At 43.9% G+C, this 27609-nt stretch overlaps 1 protein-coding gene across 5 annotated transcripts in view; it reads left to right on the plus strand.

Annotated features, from left to right (window-relative positions):
• The window catches only part of wscd2 (WSC domain containing 2), a 243045-nt gene that overhangs the window by 168413 nt on the left and 47023 nt on the right, over positions 1–27609 (plus strand). For all 5 annotated transcript variants that reach the window (XM_060906763.1, XM_060906761.1, XM_060906764.1 and 2 more), the window contains 2 exons: positions 14639–14823; positions 21282–21403. In XM_060906763.1, the coding sequence (XP_060762746.1) occupies positions 14639–14823; positions 21282–21403 (307 nt within the window). The remainder of the gene's footprint in view (positions 1–14638; positions 14824–21281; positions 21404–27609) is intronic.

Consider the following 27609-nt stretch of genomic DNA (forward strand, 5'->3'; position numbering starts at 1 on the left):
CTTTATGGACGTGGGGATGGGCCAGTTCACTACAGCCTCTACCTTCCTGTCATCCCTAACAACACCCTCTGGACTGATGATGTAACCTAGAAAAGAATTGGAAGGGAGATGAAATTCACACTTCTCTCCTTTGACATATAACTGATTATCAAGCAGACATGTCAGGATGGAACGAGCATGTCAAATGTGAGTTTCGAGATTGGGGGAGTAAATCAGAATATCATCAATGTAGGCAATAACATAATGACCAAGCATATCCCTTAGAACAGGGGTGTCAAACCTGATCCATAAAGGGCCGTGTGGCTGCAGGTTTTCATTCCAGCCATGCAGCAGCACCCTGATTTGGCTTATTCAATCAACTGACACACCCACCCTTTAATCAAGGGTGGGTGTGGCTGCAAGTATTTGACTGTGTGAAGACAGTTCAGTTGATTGAATGAGCCAAGTCAGGTGTGCTGCTGCATGGCTGGAATGAAAACCTGCAGCCACAAGGCCCTTTATGGATCAGGTTTGACACCCCTGCCTTAGAACATCGTTTATGAACGCTTGGAATACAGATGGCGCATTACGCAACCCTAAGGGCATTAATAAGTACTCATAATGCCCCCTAGTGGTAAGGAATGCAGTTTTCCACTCATCACCTTCCTTTATGTGGACTAAATTATATGCGCTTCTTAAGACAAGTTTTGTGAAAATGGATGCTTCACGAAGTTGTTCTAGCATTACGGGGACCAAAGGCAAAGGGTAAGAATAGGGTTTGGTGATTTGATGAAGGCCACGATAATCAGTGCAGGGCCTAAGCCTCCATCCTTCTTATTAACAAAAAAGAACCCTGCAGCTGCGGGAGATGTAGAAGGACGGATGAAACCCTGTTCTAAAGCCTCCTGAATGTACTCCTCCATCGCTTTCTCCTCTGCTTGAGTGAGTGGATAAATTCTAGATTTAGGTGGAATAGCATCATCTATCAACTCAATGGAACAGTCATCTTCTCTGTGAGGAGGAAGTTTGGTAGCACCTTTCTTGTTAAACACTTCTAACAGGTCACTGTATTTGGGGGGAACGGAGACGACAACATTAGCATTAGGGCTTTCTATAGTAGTTGACGATACCATAACTGTGGGGAATACTAGACAGGTGTCTTAACAGTAACTAGACCAAGAGAGTATTTCTTTATCAGACCAAGATATGAATGTGTTATGTTTTCTAAGCCATGGCAAACTTAAAATGATAGCATACTCCGATGAATTTAATACAAAAAAAATGGATCTCTTCAGAATGTAAAGCACTGACAGTCATACTGAGAGATTTCGTGACCCAGTTAATCAGTCCCTCTCCAACAGGATCCCCATCAACAGCAGTCAGTCTCAGCAGTGTTTCCAGTGGCTCCACAGGAATCTGGAGTTGCTCCACCAGCTCAGCGTGAATAAAATCCCCTTCAGCTCTGGAATCAGTTAGCGCTGAGAACACAGAGAGACTGCGGGCAGTTAACTATCACGGGTAGGAGAAAGGATTTTGAGACCAACCCCCTAGTGGGCGTACTCACCACATTAGCGCGTGGAGTAGACTCCACGCGCTTTCCTGGGGTTGGCGCCGGAGTTTTGTGTTGGCGGGTTTGACAGTCACGTAGCACGTGACCGGCAGTTCCACAATAGAGACACAAACCATCATGGAGACGTTGGTGCCTTTCTTCTGCAGATAAACGAAATGCGTCACACCGCATAGGTTCCGGGGGTTCTGGATCCTCATGAGTCCAGGTCATTGGTGGATACGAGTGGTGAGGGGTCAATGCAGCAGATGAAGCCATAGGAGATTTACGTGGACCTCTCCCGTGTTTCAGTTGGTCTAAGCAAATGGCCAACGAAATCAGCTTCTCTAGCAAAAGACCATCATCCTTACAAGCCATTTCAGACAAGATGTCAGAGTTCAGTCCATTGCGAAATGTCACTAATAATGCAGGCTCATTCCAACCACTCCCAGCCGCGAGAGTGTGAAATTCCAAAGCGTAATCTGAAACTGAGTGATTACCCTGACGTAGTCAGGTGAGTAATTCCCCTTGAGAGCGGTCCTCATTGGTGTGATCAAAAACTGTTTTAAATTCTCTAATGAAATGATCATAGGTATTGGATTGGACTGTGGGCCAAACTGTGGTAGCCCAATCTCACGCCTTGTCCGTAAGACGAGATATCACAAAAGAAATGCGGGCCTTGTCTGAGCTCGGACGGGAATTAGCAAAAAATATAGAACATTGTAGCAAAATCCCTTTATACTGATTAGGCATGCCATTAAACTTATCTGGTTTGCTGACAACAAATGAACTGGTAACAGCCCTGGAGGGAGCAGCTTGATTGGAAATCACAGCAGAGCTGGAGGAGCTGAGTAGTTGGAGTTGTGTGGTGATTTCCCTCATGCTTTCAACAATTTGGGCTAACTGTTTCTGCTGCTCACCTTGCTGTTGCATGAGAGTATGGATGGACTGAGTCATGGAATCAAAACGCTGGTGATGTTGTCCAAGCATCTGTCCTTGGCTGCTAATCGCTACCTGTAGCTCCGTGTAATCCACCATCTGCATGAGTGTACAGTATTCTGTAATGCGGCTGTGACAAACCAGGCACTCGTGGATAATAAATGAACTCAAGGTTTTAATGAGAGAAGGGCAATCCAAAATCAGAGTACAAAAACCAGGCCAGGTCAAAACCGAGAGATCCAAAACAGTAACAGGGGCTGGACAAATCATAGTAAAAAAAACAGGCAATAGTTGAAAAACCGAGAGTCAAGAGATACAGGTAATCAGAACACAAGGGCTAGGCAAATCATAGTCAGAAAAACAGGCAATAATCGAGAAACTGGGAATCAGGAGAGACAGGCAATCAAAACACAAGGGCTAGGCAAAACAGGAAAAAAACGGAAGGCAAAAGCAGGGGCGGTCCAACCGGGCAGCCGCCCGGGGCGGCATCGCGGGGAGGAGGTGGGGGGGGGGGGGGTTGGCGGCACAAGCGCGGGCGCGAAAAAAAAAAACGGTCCCAAAAAAAAAAAGGTTCCCCCAAAAAACCCCCCCCAAAAAAAAACAAGACGAGTGGAGGGGGTGAACATTTTGGATGGGGAAGCCCAATACCAAAGTTGCACAGGTGACATCATCAGTGTGTGTGTGTGTGTGCCTAACTTGTCGTAGCTGTTAGGACTTGGACTGTTTTGGCCTCTAGAGGCCGCTGTTATTTCCTTTTCGTGTCATATTTATTTTGGCCTCTAGAGGCCGCCACTGTTCCTATGTTTTGTGTTTTTTTTTGTTAATTGCCTGTTAGTCCTAATTATCTTCACCTGTGTCCTTAATTAGTTTGTGTATTTATACCCCTGAGTTCAGTCCTCTTGTCACGGAGTCTTTGTGCTGTTATGTTTATCTCCAGTTTCCTTTGTACTGTGTTTTGTGGATCTTCTGAGCTTTTGCATTTTTGCCTTTTTCTTTTTGAATTATACTCTTTGTTTTTGTTTTTTTTTTGTTTTGCCTTGGATTGTATATAGTGTACATAGTATAAATAAACCTTTTGTTACTTTTTCTACTTCCGCCTCACGCCTCTGCATTTGAGTCATTCCCCTGGTGGCCTAGTGGGGGTTTGCTGGATCATCACACCAACGAATCAGGTTCGAATCCCAGCAAAACCCTAACAGAAAGACTCCGTCATGACCGACTCAGCAGAGGCTGCTTCAACTGTCTACCCGGCCAACCTTCAGGGAATTATGGCAGCTTTGACACGCTTCGGAGCGACCATGGACGCTCATGGATGTACGCTCACCAGCCAACGTGAGGCCCTTGCTCGCCACGAGGAACTGCTTCAGCAAATTGGGAAAACCCTGGCACAGCTGACATCTCTGCCTGCATCTCCTGCTCCTGATCCAGTTCCTGCTCCTGATCCAGCTCCCACTCCTGCTCCAGTGCCTCCTGCTATGCTGCCTTCTTCACCTCGCGAACCCAGCCTTCCTGCACCACAGAGGTATGACGGCAAGCACAGTGAGTGCCGAGAGTTCCTTACCCAGTGTCAACTCACCTTTGAGCTTCAGCCTACCACCTACACTACGGATCGCCGCAAGATTGCCTTTGTGATCACCTTATTAGCTGGTAAGGCGCGAGCCTGGGCTACTGCTATCTGGCAAAGACAGGGACCTGAGTGCTTTGATTTCCAGCTGTTTTCTGAAGAGATGCTTCGGGTCTTCGATCAGGCAGACATCAGTACCGACGCAGCCCGAAAGCTCATGTCCATCCGGCAAGGAGGAAGCGTCGCAGATTACGCCATCTCGTTCCGAACACTCGCAGCAGTAAGTGGATGGAACGAGACTGCCCTGGTGTCAGCCTTCCACCATGGTCTGTCTGACCCCATCAAGGACGGTCTGGCCTCTATTGGATGCCCAAGTGACCTCGAAACCCTGATCTCACATGCTATTCGTCTGGACAACAGGATGAGAGAACGCCACCAAGCCTTGAGCCCCCCCAGCCTCCCTACCTCTACCTGGAGACCGTCTACCTCCTTCAGTGACTGTCCAGAACCCATGCAAGTGGGTCGTATTCGCCTCTCCGCATCTGAGAGGGAGCGCAGAAGGAGGGACAAGTGCTGCATCTACTGTGGCAAGCCTGGTCACTTCCGAGCATCATGTCCCGAACTCTTGGGAAAAGGACCGCCCCGTCCAGCCGAGGGAGGGTTGTGACGGGGCCTACCCTCTCTCCCGGACTCCCTGGCCAAGGAATCTACATCCCGGTCTCCATCTCCTGGGGTGAGTCTGTCCACTCTTGTCAAGCTTTGATAGACTCAGGGGCGGCTGGGAACTTTATGGATATTCACTTCGCCCAAATCATCAATATACCTACTGCACCTCTTGAAGTCCCTCTGTCTGTGTCTGCCCTCGATGGCCAAGCGTTAGGTGATGGAAGAGTCACTCAAGTTACTTCTCCAGTCTTCCTCCAGTCTCAAGGTCACAAGGAAGAAATATCCCTGCACCTGATTCCTTCACCTGAGTTCCCAGTTATTCTAGGCCTTCCTTGGCTTACTCGCCACAACCCTCGCATAGACTGGGTAACAAGCCAGGTTGTGGAATGGGGCCCTGCATGCCATGCCTCTTGTCTGCTCTCTAGCTCTCCTGTGTCTCCTGCCGAGCCCCCTGATCTCACCGAGTTATCTCAAGTTCCCACAGAGTACTGGGATCTCAAGGAAGTATTCAGCAAGAGCAGGGCTGCCATTCTTCCTCCGCACCGGGCCTACGACTGTGCCATCGACTTGCTCCCTGGGACTACCCCTCCTCATGGCAGACTGTTTTCCCTCTCTCAGCCAGAAAGCAAGGCTATGGAGGAATACCTCAAAGACGCCCTGGTCTCTGGGTTCATTCGACCCTCCACCTCACCTGCTGGTGCCGGCTTCTTCTTTGTCGGCAAGAAGGATGGGGGGCTTCGACCATGTATTGACTACAGGGGCCTGAACAAGATCACTGTGCGCAACCGATATCCCCTTCCGCTGATGTCCACAGTGTTCGACCTGCTCCAAGGCGCCACCGTCTTCACCAAGTTGGACCCACGGAACGCATACCACCTCATCCGTATCCGACAGGGAGACGAGTGGAAGACTGCCTTTAACACCCCGTCTGGGCACTACGAATACCAGGTGATGCCCTTTGGACTCACCAATGCACCAGCTGTTTTTCAGGCCCTAATCAACGACGTCTTAAGGGACATGATTAACCTGTACATCTTTGTCTACCTCGATGACATCCTTATCTTTTCCAAGACCGTGCAGGAGCACCGCCACCATGTCCGCCAGGTTCTCCAGAGGCTGCTACAGAACAATCTGTTCGCCAAGGCCCAGAAATGCGAATTTCATGTTCCCGAGGTCTCCTTTCTGGGATTTATTGTACGGACAGGCCAACTCCAAATGGACCCTGCCAAGACCCTGGCCGTCCGGGACTGGCCTACTCCCAAGTCCGTTAAGGAGGTTCAGCGGTTCTTAGGATTCGCTAACTTCTACCGCAAGTTCATCAGGAACTTCAGTTCTGTGGCAGCACCCATGTCAGACCTCACCAAAGGGACAGGTGGATCTTATGGCTGGTCTCCTCAGGCAGAAAAGGCGTTCAAAGACCTCAAGGCCCGCTTCTGCACGGCACCCATTCTGGTCCTCCCGGACACCTCCCAACCATTCATCGTGGAGGTGGACGCCTCGGACAGTGGTGTCGGCGCGGTACTCTCTCAACGTTCGGAAGGAAAGCTGCACCCCTGCGCTTACTTCTCCCACCGCCTGAGTCCTGCGGAGTCCCGGTACGATGTGGGGGATCGAGAACTGCTAGCGGTCAAACTGGCCCTTGAGGAGTGGAGGCACTGGCTGGAGGGAGCGCAACATCCATTCCTGGTTTGGACTGACCACAAGAACCTGGAGTACCTCCAGCAAGCCAAGAGACTGAACCCTCGACAGGCTAGGTGGGCCCTGTTTTTCAGTCGGTTTGACTTCACCCTCTCGTACCGTCCCGGCTCCAAGAACACCAAACCTGACGCACTGTCCAGGCTGTTCTCTGCCACTAACAGGGAGAATGAAGTCAGGCCTATTATCCCGGTGTCCCGGATTGTGGCCCCTGTCCGCTGGGATATTGAGGAGGCTGTTCGACGAGCCCAATGCCAGGACCCCGGTCCTGGGACGGGGCCACCGGGCCTCTTGTACGTCCCACATCAAGCCCGGGCCAAGGTTCTCCAGTGGGGTCACTCTTCCCCTCTCACCGCCCACCCGGGAGCTCGGAGGACCTTGGACTTCCTGAAAACACGCTTCTGGTGGCCTAACATGGAGCAGGAAGTAAGGTCATTTGTCCTGTCCTGTGAGGTTTGCACCAGAACCAAGAACCCACGACAGCGTCCCCAGGGTCTCCTGCATCCTCTGACCATTCCCCGGCGTCCCTGGTCCCACGTGGCAGTCGACTTCATCACGGGTCTCCCTGAGTCACAAGGTAACATGGTCATTTTGGTCATTGTTGACAGATTCTCCAAGGCCTGCCGCTTCATACCTCTGTGCAAACTCCCCTCTGCTCTTGAAACAGCGAAACTTATATTTAATCATGTCTTCCGAGTCTTTGGTCTTCCACAGGACATCGTCTCAGACCGAGGGCCCCAGTTCTCCTCCCGAGTGTGGCACGGGTTCTGCAAGGTCATCGGAGCCACTGCCAGCCTCTCCTCTGGGTTTCACCCACAGTCCAATGGTCAGACGGAGAGGCTCAACCAGGACCTGGAAACCACCCTGCGAGGCCTGGCTATGGATAACCCGACATCGTGGAGCACCTGGCTGCCATGGGCAGAGTACGCCCACAACACCCTGCAGTCATCGGCCACCAAGCTGTCGCCATTCCAGTGCCAATTCGGGTTCCAGCCACCTCTGTTCCCAGACCAGGAGGAGGATGCGGGGGTGCCCTCGGTCAACCAATATGTGAGACGGTGTCACAAGACCTGGAGCAAGGTCAGGAAGACCCTCATACAGACCTCCAGAACCAACCAGACTCAGGCCAACCGCCACAGAAGACCTGCACACACTTTCCGCCCTGGGCAGCGGGTTTGGCTGTCCACTAAGGACCTTCCGCTGCGGGTGGAGAACCGCAAGCTTGCTCCTCGCTACATTGGCCCCTTCAAGGTGGTGCGCAGGGTGAACCCTGTCTCCTACCGGCTTCAGTTGCCCCGGACTCTGAGGATCAACCCCACTTTCCATGTTTCCCTGTTGCGGCCTGTACTGACGTCTACGTATGCCCCTGCCCCTAGGAACCCCCCACCCCCCCGCATCTTCCAGGGGCAGACTGTGTTCACTGTGCATCGCCTGCTTGACTCCCGCCGGGTCCGCGGCGGGTTGCAATATCTGGTGGACTGGGAGGGCTATGGTCCTGAGGAGCGCTGCTGGGTTCCTGCTCGGGATGTCCTGGATAAAGAACTGTGTCGGGACTTCCATTCGGCCCATCCGGATCGCCCTGGGAACGTCAGGAGACGCTCCTAGAGGGGGGGTCCTGTTAGGACTTGGACTGTTTTGGCCTCTAGAGGCCGCTGTTATTTCCTTTTCGTGTCATATTTATTTTGGCCTCTAGAGGCCGCCACTGTTCCTGTGTTTTGTGTTTTTTTTTGTTAATTGCCTGTTAGTCCTAATTATCTTCACCTGTGTCCTTAATTAGTTTGTGTATTTATACCCCTGAGTTCAGTCCTCTTGTCACGGAGTCTTTGTGCTGTTATGTTTATCTCCAGTTTCCTTTGTACTGTGTTTTGTGGATCTTCTGAGCTTTTGCATTTTTGCCTTTTTCTTTTTGAATTATACTCTTTGTTTTTGTTTTTTTTTGTTTTGCCTTGGATTGTATATAGTGTACATAGTATAAATAAACCTTTTGTTACTTTTTCTACTTCCGCCTCACGCCTCTGCATTTGAGTCATTCCCCTGGTGGCCTAGTGGGGGTTTGCTGGATCATCACACCAACGAATCAGGTTCGAATCCCAGCAAAACCCTAACAGTAGCCCCATAATATGCACAATCCCGCCAGCGGAACGTTGTACTAGTCATCAAAAAGACTTTACTACCATAGTACTACACTACTATGACATTACACAGAGTCTTAAGTAATACATTACGACTTGATCATTGCCATTCTGGTAACAGCAAATTTATAACGGGCCGTGTCCGCGACGTACAACACACGACGAGAAATGTTTAAACGACCATGTAAAGCTGTTAACATTCTGTTGGCTAATACAGAGCCCAACGCAGGGGGCAACACAAGCGCGGGCGCGGGGAAAAAAAAGGTCCCCCCCAAAAAAAATCCCGAAAAAAAAAACAGGGCGGGGGGGCGCCAGCAGGGGGTTTCGCCCGGGGAGTAAATCACTCTAGGATCGCCACTGGGCAAAAGGGTCATACACAGAGAAACAATCGAGATAATAACGCTCAGTAGGCTTGTGAGAATTGAAGACAATACTGTGCAAAGGACAAGACAAACAAAGGGGTATAAATACAAACAAAACAGAAGGGTACAGGTGATTGTGATTAGAACTCAGGTGAACCACTCCTACAAAGTAGTTCCAGATTGGATGACGGTGTGCACATATCTAGAAGGTGTGTGGTTGAAAATGGGATTCCACAAGGCAGTGCTGTTAGTTCATTACTTTTCAATATAATGATTAATGAAGTTTTTTCTAATGTTTAGCCAGGGATTGAAAAGTCGCTATTTGCAGACGATGGTAGCATATGGAAAAGGGGGAAGAATGTGAAGTACACCCTGAAGAAGGTGCAGGAAGCTCTAACCCTGGTGGAGGATTGGGGAAGGAAATGGAGTTTTAGACTATCTATTGAAAAGACTAAGGTGATGTTCTTTACTAGGAAGAAAATAGATGAAAGTTTAAAACTGGAACTGTATGGTAGGACTTTGGAAAGGGTTAAAAGTTTTAAATTTCTTGGTGTATTTTTTGACACAAGACTTACATGGAGAGATCATGTATCAAAAGTAATAGACAAATGTAAAAGGGTTATGAATTTAATGAGATGCCTTGCTGGCACAGAATGGGAAGCAGATGTAGTTTCTTTGAAGCAAATTTATATATATATAATTAGAGCAAGAATTGAATATGGATGTTTGGTTTATGGATCTGCAGCCAAATCAGTTTTAGCTGGGTTAGATATACTAGTGCATCTCAAAAAATTAGAATATTGTGAAAAAGTTCAATATTTTCCATCAGTTATTTAAGAAAGTGAAAATGTTATATATTATAGACTCATTACACATAAACTAAAATGTTTCAAGCATTTTTCTATTTTAATTTTAATCAGTAAAAAAAAAATATTTCGCATTCCTAATATCAAGCTACTCCTGATCCAGAGACAATGTCAGAAGTGTTTTATCTGGGCTAAGGAGAGAAAGAAATGAACTGTTGCTCAGTGGTCCAAAGTCCTCTTTTCAGATGAAAGTACATTTTGCATTTAATTTGGAAATCACAGTTCTAGAGTCTGGAGGAAGAGTGGAGAGGCACAGAATCCAAGGTGTTTGAAGCCCAGTGTGAAGTTTCCACAGTCTGTGATGATTTGGGGTGCCATGTCATCTGCTGGTGTTGGTCCACTGTATTTTATCAAGTCCAAAGTCAACACAGCCATCTACCAGGAGATTTTAGAGCACTTCATGCTTCCATCTACTGACAAGCTTTTTGGAGATGCTGATTTCCTTTTCCAGCAGGACTTAGCACCTACTCACAGTGCCAAAACTACTACCAAATGGTTTGCTGACCATGATATTACTGATTGGCCAGCCAACTTGTCTGACCTGAACCCCATAGAGAATCTATGGGGTATTGTCAAGAGGAAGATGAGAAACACCCGACCCAAAAATACAGATACGCTGAAGGCCACTATCAAAGCAACCTGGGCTTCAATAACACCTCAGCAGTGCCACAGACTGATCACCTCCATGCCACACCACATTGATACAGTAATTCATGGTAAAGGAGCCCCAACCAAGTATTGAGTGTATTAATGAATATACTTTTCAGAAGTTGGACATTTCTGTATTGTCAATCCTTTTTTTGATTGATCTTAGGGAATATTCTAATAATTTGAGATACTGGATTTCTGATTTTCATGAGCTATAAGCCATAATCATCAAAATTAAAACAAAAAAGCTTTAAATATTTCACTTTACATGTAATGAATATAGAATATATGAAAGTTTACCTTTTTGAATTAAATTATGAAAAAAAGGAACTTTTTCATGGTATTCAAATTTTTTGAGATGCACTAGTAGTTCAAGCTAAGGCACTGAGAATATGTACAGGAGCTGTGCGATCTTCCCCAGTATGTTCTTTGCAGGTAGAAACAGGAGAAATGCCACTCTGTTTGCGGAGAAAGTAGCTTCAGGCTAACTATTGGGTTAATCTGATGGGTCAAAGGTGTGATCACCCAGTTAAAAGTATAATTCAGGCAAGCTGGGAGAGAGAGGTGGCGAGACGTCCAAGTTTTGGATGGGTAGGAGAGACAGTGGCACAGGAAATGGCTATTCTTGACAAGAACTTTTGTCCAGGAGTAATGTGGCCATCAGTTCCTCTATGGCAATTGGAGTTCCCAAAGACTGATTTAGAATTGCTTGAGATTAAGTCAGATAATCCTGAGGCAGATTTGGTGCATGAATTTCAATGTCATGTAAGAGAAAGGTATCAGGAATACATATTAATTTTTACTGACGGTTCAAAGAATCAAGAAACGGGTGCTACAGGAGCAGCTTTTGTTGTTCAGAGGTGGAATATCCAAGTTGCTAAGAGAACCTCAAACTTTCTAAGTGTATTCACAGTGGAATTATATGCAATCCTGATGGCAGTACAATGGGCTGAACAGATTCAGAACCGTAAAGTATTGACATGTAGTGACTCTGTGCCAGCAATCAATAGTATTGGGAAAGGGTCATCAAAGAGCCGACAAGACCTTATATATGATATTCTTCTGGCAGTTAGAGATGTGAAAAGGAGAAGGGTAGAAATATAATTTGTATGGGTCCCAGCACATATAGGTATAGCATCAAATGGAAAAGTTGATAAGTTGGCTAAGGAAGCTGCTCAAAAGGTAACCACAGATGTCAACATAAATCTGTCCAAGGCGGAGGGTAAAAGTATTGTGTGGCAGGAAACAATTTTAAAATGGCAACAGCTTTGGGAGCAAGAAAACAAAGGGAGGCATCTATTCTCAATTGTTGGTAGGGTAACTGATTCAGTTAATGTCTGTAAAAGAGGGGGGCTAGACGTAAGGAAGAGGTAATTATTTCTGGATTGAGGATTGGTCACACATTTCTGAACAGCACTTTATTTTGGGAACACATCAAAATGGCCTGTGTTCTTGCCAAGAGCATGAGACAGTGCATCATGTTTTGATTTCTTGTAGAAATTATGACCGATGATGTTTTTTCAAGTTCTTAACAGACACTGGTATATAGCAGGATATAGTGCACTAAGGTGGTAGTCGTGTAGATGGTAGCAATGCAACTTTTTGGATGCCGGCTGACGTAAAACCTCAAAGAAGAAGAAGACGGAGTGCATGTGGTAGTAACTGGTGTGTGAGGGGGATTATGGGAAATGGAGTCCTGAGGGTTGAGGCAGACGGAGGGTGAGCCCGGAAGCGTGACAGAAATGTTTGCTTGTTTAAATATGTTGAGAAACATTGACAATTTACATGGGATGTACTTGTTTTTTCACATGACTGTCTACTGTATATAAACTGATGACTGACCAAAGAATAATTTGACAGTGTGAACTTTACTCTCATTCCTATCTCAGTTCACAATGGGAATACTGACTCTTTTTGGTGAGTCAGATCATTTGACTCAGTTCACCAAGTGTTGAATCTTTGATGGATCTTTGAATATTTGATCTGTGACTGTACTTTCTTGTGTTTTTTTATGCATTGCATTACCTTTGCACTGCATTTTATGAAACATATTTAAATAATTGATCAAAAGCTAAGCATTCCAAATACGCTCGAAGCATCTCTGAGTTAATGTTACTGTGCTGTCGTGTCTGTGCTTCACTTCCATTTATCTTGACAACTTCTGTTCATGCACGTTACTACAAACAGAACATCATCACCAAGCAGCAGTGCGGCGGATTCTCCGTCACACTGCCTCAAACACACAGCTGAGAGTCAAAAACGCATCATAACGAACAGCACAAGTGTTGAAAAGAGGTTTCCAGAGAAGCAGTTTCAGTAAACTATGCTGCAAGCATAATGATTAAGGGGGGAAAATGAAAGGAAAGAAAATAAAAAGAAAAAAGGCTTGGATTAGTGAGTCGACTCTCAGCTTTCCCTAAAAGAGTCGATTTGTTTGCAAATGATACATCACTAACGTCTATTGAAAAATTTAATGGGAAGTCAGTTAGGATATCTCAGATCAAATCCTTCTTTTATTATTATTATTATTATTATTAGTAGTAGTAGTAGTAGTAGTAGTAGTATAGTGGTGCTTGAAAGTTTGTGAACCCTTTAGAATTTTCTGTATTTCTGCATGAATATGACCTAAAACATCAACAGATTTTCACACAAGTCCTAAAAGTAGATAAAGAGAACCCAGTTAAACAAATGAGACAAAAATATTATACTTGGTCATTTATTTATTGAGGAAAATGATCCAATATTACATATCTGTGAGTGGCAAAAGTATGTGAACCTCTAGGATTAGCAGTTAATTTGAAGGTGAAATTCGAGTCAGGTGTTTTCAATCAGTGGGATGACAATCAGGTGTGAGTGGGCACCCTGTTTTATTTAAAGAACAGGGATCTATCAAAGTCTGATCTTCACAACACATGTTTGTGGAAGTGTATCATGGCACGAATAAAGGAGATTTCTGAGGACCTCAGAAAAAGTGTTGTTGATGCTCATCAGGTTGGAAAAGGTTACAAAGCCATCTCAAAAGAGTTTGGACTCCACCAATCCACAGTCAGACAGATTGTGTACAAATGGAGGAAATTCAAGACCATTGTTACCCTCCCCAGGAGTGGTCAACCGACAGAGATCATTCCAAGAGCAAGGCGTGTAATAGTCGGCAAGGTCACAAAGGACCCCAGGGTATCTTCTATGCAACTGAAGGCCTCTCTCACGTTGGCTAATGTTCATGAGTCCACCATCAAGAGAACACTGAACAACAATGGTGTGCATGGCAGGGTTGCAAGGAGAAAGCCACTGCTCTCCAAAAAGAACATTGCTGCTCATCTGCAATTGGCTAAAGATCACGTGGACAGAAGCTTATTGGAAAAATGTTTTGTGGACGGATGAAACCAAAATAGAACTTTTTGGTTTAAATGAGAAGCATTATGTTTGGAGAAAGGAAAACACTACATTCCAGCATAAGAACTTGATCCCATCTGTGAAACATGGTGGTGGTAGTATCATGGTTTGGGCCTGTTTTGCTGCATCTGGGCCAGAACGGCTTACCATCATTGATGGAACAATGAATTCTGAATTATATCAGAAATTCTAAAGGAAAATGTCGGGACATCTGTCGATGAACTGAATCTCAAGAGAAGGTGGGTCATGCAGCAAGATAACGACACTAAGCACACAAGTCCTTCTAAAAAAAGAATGGTTAAAGAAGAATAAAGTTAATGTTTTGGAATGGCCAAGTCAAAGTCCTGACCTTAATCCAATCAAAATGTTGTGGAAGGACCTGAAGCGAGCAGTTCATGTGAGGAAACCCACCAACATCCCAGAGTTGAAGCTGTTCTGTATGGAGGAATGGGCTAAAATTCCTCCAAGCCGGTGTGCAGGACTGATCAACAGTTACCGGAAACGTTTAGTTGCAGTTATTGCTGCACAAGGGGGTCACACCAGATACTGAAAGCAAAGGTTCACATACTTTTGCCACTCACAGATATGTAATATTGGATCATTTTCCTCAATAAATAAATGACCAAGTATAATATTTTTTTCTCATTTGTTTAACTGGGTTCTTTTCATCTACTTTTAGGACTTGTGTGAAAATCTGATGATGTTTTAGGTCATATTTTTGCAGAAATATAGAAAATTCTAAAGGGTTCACAAACTTTCAAGTACCACTGTAGTAGGAGTAGTAGGAGTATGTAAATGTGTGACATCTGTATGCAGCACATGTCTCAACTCATTCTGTCTGTTTTAAGGGGCTACTTGTACGCTGGCCTGGAGTTCGGAGCGGAGTGTTACTGCGGCCACAGGATCCAGGCAGTGAACGTGTCAGACAATGAGTGTAATATGCCGTGTAAAGGTGAGAAGAGCAAGCTGTGTGGAGGAGCCAACCGCCTGTCCATCTACAGACTGGAACTGAGCCAGGAGTCAGCACGGAGATGTGAGTAATTACACACACACACACACACACACACACACACACACGTATTTTAGGGCAATCAAGTTCTTGTATGCATGGATGTATGTGTATATATGCACAAGTATACACACATATATATGCATGCCAGGCTTGTAGTACTCAAGTCCAACTTGTGCCCTAATTTTAAGGCCTCGTGACTTGACTTGGACTTGAGCACTGATGACTCAGACTTGGACTCGGGCTCGTGCCTTAACTGTATTCGGACTCATAAATTGGAGACAAAGACTCGGATTTTTTCTTTATTTTTTGTAACATTCCATAAAAATTTGGCATAAGATATTTATATCTACATTAGTTTTGTACTAATTTCGTGCAAGAGTGTCATACCTACGGACTCTCGCATGCGCGCTGTAAACAACTCGCAGGATTAAGGCGCAATCAGCACGCCAATATAAAAACTGTGAAAACACACTTACTTTGTGAAGTATTGAGTTGCGTTGCTGATGCATTACCGAGCCTTATTTCCTTGTTTGGTTTCCTGATCCCTGATTTTCTGTTTCTCGTCTTTGATTCTGCCTCGTCTACGATAGCCTGTTTGTGCCTCGCTCGATCTATTGCCTGTTTGACTGTTTTACAGTTTTGCCTGCTGTTCTGGATTGTTTACCTGTCTTCACTTGGATTAATAAACACACCTTCTGCACTTACATCTGTCTCCCAACCATCTCTGACAGAATACTTCACACTACCTGACAAAGAGAATGCACATTCACCTGTTCATACGTCATGTTCAGGTACAAGCTAATGTTAATGGTGCTGAAACAGCCACCATCAAATGGTGCGGTTGGAGTGTTGTTCTCGGACTCGACTTGGATCAATAGTGGACTCGACTCGGACTCGACTCGACTCGACATTGTTTTGAATGACTTGGACTTGACTCAGACTTGAACACTGAGGACTTGAGACTGAACTCGGACTTGAGGTTTAGTGACTTGACTACAACACTGATGCATATATTACATCCACACAGACGTCTGTGCACGCCTTATAAGAAAGAGATATCATTGTGTGTTGTGTTCGGAAGAGCCATCGTTGCGTGTTAACCAACCATCAACAAAATCTATAATGGGATAAATAAAGAAATGTGAAAAGAACAGACTACACCACCGTAGGACTCCCACCAAGGGAATTTGGATCAATAGGAAAAAGGCACACCTAGAAAACCAAAGGGCAAAGCAGGAAGGCGATAGAGAATGTGAGGTTAGCGCTTGTACAGTAACCCATAAATCAAACCACACTAAAGAAATAACCCCACAAAAAATGCATGCAATAAACCCAACTGAATGTTGGTCACCAGGAGATGGATCACTTCAAGACTAAACTACCAGCTTCATTGTAACAACATTTTAAATAAAGGTGGAATCAGAAAAAGAACTTAAAAACAAAACAAAAAAAAACTAAGAAAACAGGAAATAACAGAAGTAAAGAAATCCTAAGCAATAAACGAACAAAATCACACAATCACATGAAGAGAAAAAAACTGAACTAATAAAAAGGAACTGGAACCCCTCTGCTTTATGCAAATAGCCACATTGGAAGCCACGCGATTCAGCAATTAGAGGCATGTAATGAGTGCAACAGAACAACATGACAAGCATGAAGGAGTTACAGTCAAACTTGGCCGAGCAAGACGAAGAAGAGAGCAAGCAAGGTCAGGGCTGTGTGAGTACTGTATAGAGTGCACAAATGCCACTCTTTGTACATCCAGTGCACTAATGATTAAGGGCAGAAGGGTTTGTGCGAAGGAAGGAGGAAGGAAAAGGACGGGAAACTGAACAGCCTGAACTGGCTACATTAGGAAGAGCCATTGTAGTGTTCAGAGGAGACAGAGTGACATTACAGTTTGTGTTGCACTCGTTTACAAATAAAGCCAATAAAGTCATTCCTGTTTCTGCAGAATGATAATTTGTGGCCGTTTTAATAATTCGTTCCCTCGTTTTAGTTAAACTGTGGTCACGTTTTACTAATTTGTTCTGAATATCATAGCCTGCTCTTAATTGATGCATCACTGTCATTGAGGCCACTGAGAACATCTGCATCTGATGGTATGGACTGGACAGAGTCTGCGTAGCCACGATTTAACTAAAATAAGGGAACAAGTACAATGTGGCCACTAATAAGTAAAACATGGCCATGATTTAACTAAACAGAGGGAACAAGTTGTCAGAACGTGGTCATGAATTATTAAAATGTGGTCATGGTTTAAGTAAAACAAGGAAACAAATTATCAAAACATAGCCATGAATTATCAAAACATGCATGTAAGACGTGGCCATGAACATTTGTGTATATGTGTGTGTGTGTGTGTGTGTGTGTGTGTGTGTAAACCAGATGATGTGGTTTCCTCCCACAGTCCAAAAGACATGCAGATTAGTTCAACTGGCTACTCTAAGGCCCTGTCCACACGGCAATGGATTCAGGTGAATCTGATAAAATTGTTTATCGTTTCGGCCTGGCACTGTGTAACGAACTCGATGCGAGTTGTTAACAAATCCTATAACTAGTCCAAACACTGTGGAAGCAGTAACCAAAACCACACACCGCCCGTGCGCTTTCCAAAAACAAAACCAATCCTGCCAGCAAAAATAGGAAAAAAAAGGAGCGATCTCACCTCTTCAGATGTTGGTTTAAGTCTGACAGTACATTCCTCAAAAAGGGCGTAGAAGAAAGTAATCCATCAACGTGTAGCATTCAATTTATTACGGACCATTAAAGAATTCTGGAGGATATCAGAATGTTGGCGTACCGGCTTCCATCTACCCCCATTCATTCCTCTCTCTCTCTCCATCTACCCCCATTCATTCCTCTTTCCGCGTCTTTCATTTTACGCTACTGATTATTAATCAAAACTTTATGTGGCTAAAGCTACAGAAGAAGGGGTTTATGCGCATGCGTCTACTTCTTCTATTGTTCTGGTGTCTCCGATGGGACCGTCTTACAGCGTGTCATGTGTATTGCATTGTTTTCAGCAAGCGTTCCGTTGCCATATGGACCTGAAATGTAACTGATCCGTTGCCCATGTGGACGCGATATTTAAAAAAAAAATCTCATTGCCGTTGTCGTGTGGATGTAGCCTAAATTGCCCATAGGTGTGTATGTGAGTGTAAACAGCTGTCTGTCTCTCTGTGTTGGCCCTGCGATGGATTGGCAAGCCGTCTAGGGTGTACCCCACCTCTTGTTCGATGTCAGCTGGGATTGGCTTCAGCTTCCCCACGACCCGCAATGGATGAGCGGGATAGAAAATTAAGTTATATATTCTATCCGCATTCACTGCATATGAGCAATCACGCACTCTGATTGGCTGCTCTACTATTCATCACCTGGAATGCTTTTCAGTTAACAGGTGTCAAAAGTTAATTAGTGGACGAGTTTCTTGTCTTCTTAATGTGTTTGAGATCAAACAGTAAATAATAATAATAATACAAATACAGTAAATAGCCCTATTCAACAACTGTAGTTATCCATGTTATTCTATCCACATTCACTGGATAGAATATTGAGTCATTCAGGATTCAGCCATGTTTTTGCTCGGTGTTTTTGCTCGACCAAAGTTATACAGTATTATGACCTTTATATTGCATAAATAAAACCATTTGGTGAAACTTTGAAGAAGAGATTGTACTCGTTTAAAGTTTTTACCTAACGTAATATTATGTATGAGGATAACATGGTCCAAAATGGGCCTCATTAACTAATGAGATCAAACTGTTAGCAAGTTAGAGGTTTTTAGCTTTCTCCTGAAGTGTTTAATTTTATTTCTTCTTCCTCAGGGTAGTAAAACTCGCTTTCGCTGCGAAGACTGTCGTTATCACTATCCATGCTGTAAAATTAATGCTATTCTCCTGAGAAATGCTGGCAAAAGTTTAAGATTTTTGATAATCTTATAAATAAATCTTATTAAAAAAAGATAAACGTTGACAAAAAAATGCTACTATGTTTGTTGTTGTGAATGAGCGAGTCGCCAGAGGTCCATAACTGGGGTCCGTACCGTAGGATACAGACCCGCTCGCCAGCCAATCAGAGCGCAGGATTTGGACCGCGAAAAAAATAAATATATATATATATATATATATATATATTACACACACAGAGAACAAGAGAGATATATACAGGTAGTCATCGACTTACGACTGCGTTTGGTTACGATTGACCAGTCGTAAACCGATCTGGTCGTAAGTCGGCCTATGTTAAATGAACGTAAGTATATTGTGATGTGTAATGATATTGTAATCATCTTAAAGTCTTATTTTATCAACATTTTCTTATTTCATTACCTTGGCTCATTATTTGGTTTAAGTCAAACACTGCATACTACACTGCGTACAGTACAATTCGTTTAATATGTGCAAAACAAAAAATACGAAATACAGGTATGAAAAATAGAAAACATTTTAGTTTGAAACATACCAAAATACAAATGTAAAACATAGCAAAATACAAAACTTAGTGACCGCTGGCATCACTGGTGCTTGGCTGTGGGTCGTTTACGTCATCATCAGCTGTTGCAGCGCTCGGGCTGGCGGGAGGATTTGCTCATTTCATAAACCAGGAGCTGGGGCGGAAACTGTATGACAGAGTGCACGAGGGAGCGCAAAAGAGACTGCGTATGTGCCTGGAGCTGAGGTGGAAACTGTTGTACGCGGCGAGAGGCGCTGCCGGGAGCTGGGGCGGAAACTGTATGACAGAGTGCGCGAGGGAGCGCGAGAGAGACTGCGCATGTGCCTGGAGCTGGGGCGGAAACTGTTGTACGCGGCGAGAGGCGCTGCCGGGACCTGGGGCGGAAACTGTCATACGCTCAGCTAGCTCAGCTGGGAAACACTTGCCAGTCATAACCAGACGGTCGTAAAGTCGATCGGTCGTAAGTCGACGACTACCTGTATTTACCAGCTGGGAGGTCCGTATCATGAAATACCGTGACTGAGGTCTTGAAAGTACTGACTGAGGCCCTCTGGGCCAAGGTCAGTATTCAAGGCCGAGGTCATGGTATTTCACCATACAGACCGACCTTAAGCTCTTAAATAATATATTTATTTTTTTCTTTACCAAATTCTAACAGGGGCGGCATGGTGGTGTAGTGGTTAGCGCTGTCGCCTCACAGCAAGAAGGTCTGGGTTCAAGCCCTGTGGCTGGCGAGGGCCTTTCTGTGCAGAGTTTGCATGTTCTCCCCGTGTCCGCGTGGGTTTCCTCCGGGTGCTCCGGTTTCCCCCACAATCCAAAGACATGCAGGTTAGGTTAACTGGTGACTCTAAATTGACAGTAGGTGTGAATGTGAGTGTGAATGGCTGTCTGTGTCTTTGTGTCAGCCCTGTGATGACCTGGCGACTTGTCCAGGGTGTACCCCGCCTTTCGCCCGTAGTCAGCTGGGATAGGCTCCAGCTTGCCTGCGACCCTGTAGAAGGATAAAGCGGCTAGAGATAATGAGATGAGATGAAATTCTAACAGAAAATGAGAGCGCCCGAAAGGGAAAACCGAGCCGAGCCGCCATTTTGAATCCTCATTCACGGCTGTAATGCAAATAAATTGCTTCCTCCTCGGTATACAGGTGCACTTCCATGGCAGGAAAACAACTACATTTTGCCGCCTATGTAGTTCCCTATTTATACAAATAGGAGTCATTCAGGATTCAGCCATGTTTTTGCTCGGTGTTAGCAAATTGCAGGTTTTAGCTTTCTCCTGAAATATTTTCTTTTATTTCTTCTTCCTCAGGGTAGTAAAACTCACTTTCGTTGTAAAGACTGTCGTTATCGCTATCCATGCTGTAAAATTAATGCTATTCTCCTTAGAAATGCTGGCAAAAATTTATAAAATGTTTAATCTTATAAATAAATCTTATAAAAAAAGATAAATGTTGACAAAAAATGCTACTATGTTTGTTGTTGTGAACGAGCGAGTCACCAGAGGTCCGTACCGTAGGATACGGACCCGCTCGCCAGCCAATCAGAGCGCAGGATTTGGACCGCGAAAAAAATAAAGAGAGGTTATTACATGGTTGTGTGAAGATATGAAGTTTATTTTTGAGTAGTGAGTAAATATTTCAACATGAGAAGAAAAACTTCTTATCTCCAAGCCAAAGTGTGATGTTTTTATTATATCGACACATTCACAAACAAAAAGCACCCAAATTTATCAAAACAAATAATTGATTTTCTCACAAGTGACATATAGAGATTTATGTCACGGTTTTGGTTCTCCATGTCCCGGATGTAGCACATATGAAAAATACAAGTGACGTATTTCACAGTGAAACATTTGTGTCCATATATATGAGCTCCGTAAATGCCCCCTGGCATGAAGCAAAGTTAAGATTATTTTCCAGCAAGAGCATGCATCAAAGTGTTTCATTCTCCTTATTTCCCACGATTGCTGAAACAAACCTGCAGTGGACTGATTGTATATATGTTTGTGTTGTGATTGTGTTTCAGATGGGAGTGCCGTCTTTAAAGGCTGTTTCAGAAGACCAGACAATGTCACTCTTGCACTTCCTGCTACTGCTGTCATTCACAATATGTCTGTAGAAAAGTGTGTGGACATGTGCACAGAGAAGGTGTGTGAGAGACAGAGACCAGAAATTTTGCTTGGTTGCTTGTATATGGATATAATATTCCTGTTAGTGGTTTTAACTAGAAATTACTGAGTGCAAAAAATAACACTGGGGACATGTCAAATCAGAACATTATGTATTTTTGTGGCTGTTCCTCTGTGGGCATGTGGTGTACTGTATGTATGTATGTATATATAACCTGTTGTTTTAGGTCACTAAAATGTAAGCCCTCATTTACATCTTTCCTCTGGTACACATTGAAGTGCAGTTTCAGGGTCTTCAGTCAAGTTGAAAAGTATGAACCCGTAAAGTATGGAAGTACAAGTAGAAGAAAGATTCATGAAAAAAAAAAGACTTCTGCTTCAAAACACACACTGATTTTACTTGCTGATGGTAATTTAGTTCTGCTTTCACCTAGAAATGTAGGAAAACATTATGACAAATACAGCTGACTCAGGAACACAGCAGTCTCAGGGTAAGACTGCACATGAGCTTTAGTGGAAGGCTCGTGCTGCAGAAAAACAACAAAAACGGAACCAAAGTAGACGTGCACATGATGGAGAGCATACCTCGGCCAAGCCACATATTATCAACATCAATATCAAAATACCTTGAAACTAGGATAATACTAAAGCTGTACACCAAATTTAGTCAAAATCTATTCACTACTTTTTATCCCCCGCCATGAAGTGCGAGAAGAACGAATGGAGTCTGTCATTCCGTCCGTCTATTTCAATCTGGACAAATTTTCTCAGAAACTACCTAAAGCCTCACTCACAACCCACCGTATGTGCTGCTACGGGCGGTCCACGGTAAAAAAAATTTGGCAAAACCGTGCTTGAGACTTGCGCGACACTTGCATGTGTTCAGCACCGTAGAAGGTCGCAGACTGCCCATGGAGACTTTTGGTCCTGCGCATGCAAATTCTACAGGTCTTGCGACAAATCAAGAATTCATACACTACGTACGGAACCCATACTCTTTTTGTACACCTGAACCAAGTCAGCAGTGCGGCTAGTAGGGGCTTTTTGCGATGACAGTAAGACACATGAGTGATGCATGGTCATTGTGTGAGTGGCGTGCCTCAGAAGTACTACACAAGTATTCCACACTTGCTATTTGTGCGGCCCGCAAGACAGAAGTACATCTCACTTTCTACCCCTATGTGTGGTGTGCACACAGCGCACATGACCTGCACGCAGCACACACGACCTGCACGTGACACGAGGGGCAAGACTCTGGGTATATTGGGGAGGAACCAAGGAACCAATTATGTAGTGTGTAGCATTGTAGAAGGGAAGAAGACCACCTCATTTGCTGTTTTTACTTGAGTATATGTTAATTTACCATGCAAACATCAAATAATAAAACATGAGTGTAAGGGAATAACACATTTTATTACCTTGTAAAAAATCCCAGCTAAATACCCCGGCAGTTTGAGCACTGTATTGACTTACTTTGAGCTAATGTTGTCAGTGATATCACCTTTTACAAATGGAATGATAAGGTTTCTAGGTGGAATGACATACTTTGAGGCAATGTTATCAGTGATATCAAATTAACAAATGGAATGACATTGTTTCTAGGGTTAGGGTTAGGGTTAGGTTATAGGTGATATCACTGATAACATTGCCTCAAAGTATGCCATTCCACCTAAAAACACTGTCATTCCATTTGTAAAAGGGGATATCACTGATAACATTAGCTTAAAGTATGTCATTCCACCTGGAAACGCTGTCATTCCATTTGTAAAAGGTGATATCACTGATAACCTAAAAGTATGTCATTCCACTTAGAAACAATGTCATTCCATTTCATGAGCTGAAAGCATGTCATTCCACCTACATTTCAATCGTTATTCCATTTATAAGAATCTGAATGACAAGGGACCATTTATTGTTCAAATCACTAGCTGTCATTCGTCATTCCATTTCATGCGTCATTCACTTTAGGGAGTCCCAAATATCCAATGTTCTTCAGTCGAAAGACAGATTCAGAATGCTGCAGACACTCTTGTTTTATACCCACTCCTGGCTTGTTATGAGTGATTGTAACGTGCTAATCACATGCATCACACACGCTTCACAAGTGCGGCCCGTACTCGTAGTGCAGGAAACTGGTAAAATGCAAGTCAAACACACTCCACACTCACTGAACACGCACTGATCACATGCGTCAGATATACGCTTTCCACGGGCTAACGGCACAATTTTCCCCACACCTCGAGGAAGTCAGGTGTGCAACCTGTACTTGACAAGTACTTTGCCTGTACTTCTCCCCCAAACTTTCCCCCAGGTTCACCATGACCCTGCAGCACAGCTGCGAGCTACCAAACCCTGCGACCCGTGCGTGTCCAAAACACTTACAGCTGGTTGTGAGTGAGGCTTAAGCTGCATCAATGAAACTTTGCGTGCTCATACTACTATTCATGATCTAAGTTGAGTTTGAAAATCTCATTCATCTCATCTCATTATCTCTAGCCGCTTTATCCTTCTACAGGGTCGCAGGCAAGCTGGAGCCTATCCCAGCTGACTACGGGCAAAAGGCGGGGTACACCCTGGACAAGTCGCCAGGTCATCACAGGGCTGACACATAGACACAGACAACCATTCACACTCACATTCACACCTACGGTCAATTTAGAGTCACCAGTTAACCTAACCTGCATGTCTTTGGACTGTGGGGGAAACCGGAGCACCCGGAGGAAACCCACGCGGACACGGGGAGAACATGCAAACTCCACACAGAAAGGCCCTCGCCGGCCCTGGGGCTCGAACCCAGGACCTTCTTGCTGTGAGGCGACAGCGCTAACCACTATACCACCGTGCCACCTGAGTTTGAAAATCTCATCTCATCTCATTATCTCTAGCCGCTTTATCCTTCTACAGGGTCGCAGGCAAGCTGGAGCCTATCCCAGCTGACTACGGGCGAAAGGCGGGGTACACCCTGGACAAGTCGCCAGGTCATCACAGGGCTGACACATAGACACAGACAACCATTCACACTCACGGTCAATTTAGAGTCACCAGTTAACCTAACCTGCATGTCTTTGGACTGTGGGGGAAACCGGAGCACCCGGAGGAAACCCACGCGGACACGGGGAGAACATGCAAACTCCGCACAGAAAGGCCCTCGCCGGCCCCGGGGCTCGAACCCAGGACCTTCTTGCTGTGAGGCGACAGCGCTAACCACTACACCACCGTGCCGCCAGTTTGAAAATCATTTATGAGAAATTATTATTTTCAGAGTCATGGCCCTTGATTTTCGTTATTGGACTTTGTACAAGTCTTCTCAGAAACTACATAAGTTACATCAATGAAACTTTGCATACTCATACTACTGAAAAAAGCAGGGTAGCGTTTTATGAAGGTGTCCTAGCAATTACAACATCATAAGTCAATATTAAAGCAATGGGCTTATAAGGGCGTAAGTGTTAAGAGGTCTTCATAAAATGCTCGTGGCAGGGGATAGTGATAACCGTGTCTTCTTGTTGAGTTATGTTGTGAACAAACAAACAAAAAAAATCCTGGATCCGCATACATATCTGGATTTACATCAAAGTCTAATCAATTGTTCCTTGGCCCATGGTTCACCTTTCCTCAAAATTTCATCAAAACCTTTTCACTACTTTTTGAGTTACACTGGGAACGGACAAACAAACAGGCAAAAAAAAAAAAACTTCCTCCAACAAAGTTGGTGGAGGTAAATCACACTTGGACCAATAAGCCTTGGCTGCTTTCGGGCTGCTCTACACTTCATCACCTGTTCCAAGGTCAGAGAAGATAGATAGATGGATAGATAGATGGATAGATTGATTGATTGATTGATTGATTGATTGATTGATTGATTATTGCAGGAAGCTTGGTGTTATATGTGCTACCTTAATCAGCTCACCATCTACACCACTGATGTGTACACTTCCCAGAGAGATATCTCGGTTAGGATGAAGTGGTTACTGAAGATAGTTGTGATAGTTCCTTTTTACGACAAAAGAGGAAGTTCAGGTTCAGAGCTTTGAAGAGTTAAGATGGCTTGCTAAAAGGCCAGGCTGTTAGAGGACACTACCTCAAAAAGCTTCATTTTAGGCCTAGAATTGGCGCTACCATAAAAGTTACTTTGATATGGAGGACCAATGTCCCTACAGGATAGGAACATCTGAGCAGATTTGTCCAGAAAAAAAAAAAAAGAACAAAACACTTCTCCTTGTGGGGACCGGCCAAATAACCCCCATATCCTCCACCAAGATATACAACTAGAGATGGCATGATATTAATTTTACTTTCCAATACTTATACTGAAACCTGAGCCAATATCGATACGTATCCAAATTCCAAAGTTTTTTTTTTAAAGCTTTAAAAATGATTTTATCTAATCCTAGGCCTAAAATGAACCACCTATGGTAAAATGTTCTGAATCTTTTAGCTCTTTTTTTTTTTTTGAGGTACTATGACCTATAAGAGCTGAGCCAATTTAGCAATCTCTTTAACTGTTCAGAGTTCATACTCTGAACTTCCTCTCATGTGTCGAAAAATGTGAAATGAGAAAGACAAAACGAAAAGTGGGTGGCACGGTGGTGTAGTGGTTAGCGCTGTTGCCCCACGGCAAGAAGGTCCGGGTTCGAGCCCCGTGGCCGACGAGGGCCTTTCTGTGCGGAATTTGCATGTTCTCCCCGTGTCCGTGTGGGTTTCCTCCGGGTGCTCCGGTTTCCCCCACAGTCCAAAGACATGCAGGTTAGGTTAACTGGTGACTCTAAATTGACCATAGGTGTGAATGTGAGTGTGAATGGTTCTATGTGTCAGCCTTGTGATGACCTGGCGACTTGTCCAGGGTGTACCCCACCTTTCGCCCGTAGTCAGCTGGGATAGGCTCCAGCTTGCCTGCGATCCTGTAGAACAGGATAAAGCGGCTAGAGATAATGAGATGAGATGAAAACGAAAAGTAAAATCCTTAATTTTGAAATGACACTTTTTGTATTTATGAATCTGTCTAACACTGTATTAATGAAACACTGGGAATTTTACTGTGAACATTTCAGGTATATTTAATATAATAAGAAAGGTCGTAAATAAGCAGTCGATCAGCAGAGGTGGGACGTAACAAAGTACTATTATTTTGTTACTTTACTGAAGTCAGGCTTTTAAGCATCTATTTTTAAAAACAGTTTTTCTTTCACCAAATACTTTAGACTTTTACTCACTACATTTTTCGACTCACTCACTCACTCATAAGGCGACTTTGTAGCTTTAGACAGCTTCAGGAAGTGAATCTAAATTCCTAACAAATCTGAACTTTAACTTATGTGATGGTGAGAATGAGACTTAATACCCATTAGTATCATCTACTGTATATGAAAACTGTTTTATTGTTGCCGGGTTTTTTTGTTTTGTTTTGTTTTTTGAACAAATAGGATGTCGGTTGGTTACTGAAGTTAAAACCGACGTTTTTATGTATGGTGAGATCTTGAATATGAAAGAAAAGCAGCTTTGAAATAACAGTCATAAAAAGTACACCCTCATTCAATTTTGTATTTTTTGATTATTTATTACTGTGTTTTCACAGTCATTAAGAAATTAATTAGCAGCCAGGTTTTACACATGAAGTTCCCAAGATTAGTTAATAATCATGAAGTGTGACTACCTACTGCATATAAAATCTAAAAATTTAACTTTAGGTAGTTTGGTGTTCTAGAGCATTCAGGTGTGTGTCTCCATCATGCCAAGAAGAAAGGATGTTAGTCATTTCCTCAGAGAAGCAAATGTTGCTGCACTGCAAAAAATTGAAAACTGAATTTCAAGAGAAAATTACTTAATACTAGTGAAATTATCTTGCTGCATGGACAGATATTTTTACTTGATAAAACATCTTAGAAGAAGTTGGTTGCAATCTAGAACTAGGTTTAATAATCTCAGAATTGGTGTCTTGTATTCTTCTAATAGGAAATGCTAGATTGTTACAACTATTTTCAAGATATTTTCACTTGCAAAGACATCATTTTTTGCAGTGCTTATCAGTCTGGGATGGGTTATAAGGCCGTCTCCAAACTATTTTAAATTCCCCGTTCACCATAATTGTTTGTACGTGGAGAGCCTTAAAAAAAAAGAGTTGGCAATCTTCCCAGGAGTGAGCATCCCAGCAAATTTAGTTAAAATATGCTCAGAGCTATCAAGAAAAACCCAAGAGCTGCATCATGTTAACTACAGGCATCTGTA

Source organism: Neoarius graeffei, chromosome 24 (genome assembly GCF_027579695.1).
Source record: "Neoarius graeffei isolate fNeoGra1 chromosome 24, fNeoGra1.pri, whole genome shotgun sequence".
NCBI lineage: Eukaryota > Metazoa > Chordata > Actinopteri > Siluriformes > Ariidae > Neoarius > Neoarius graeffei.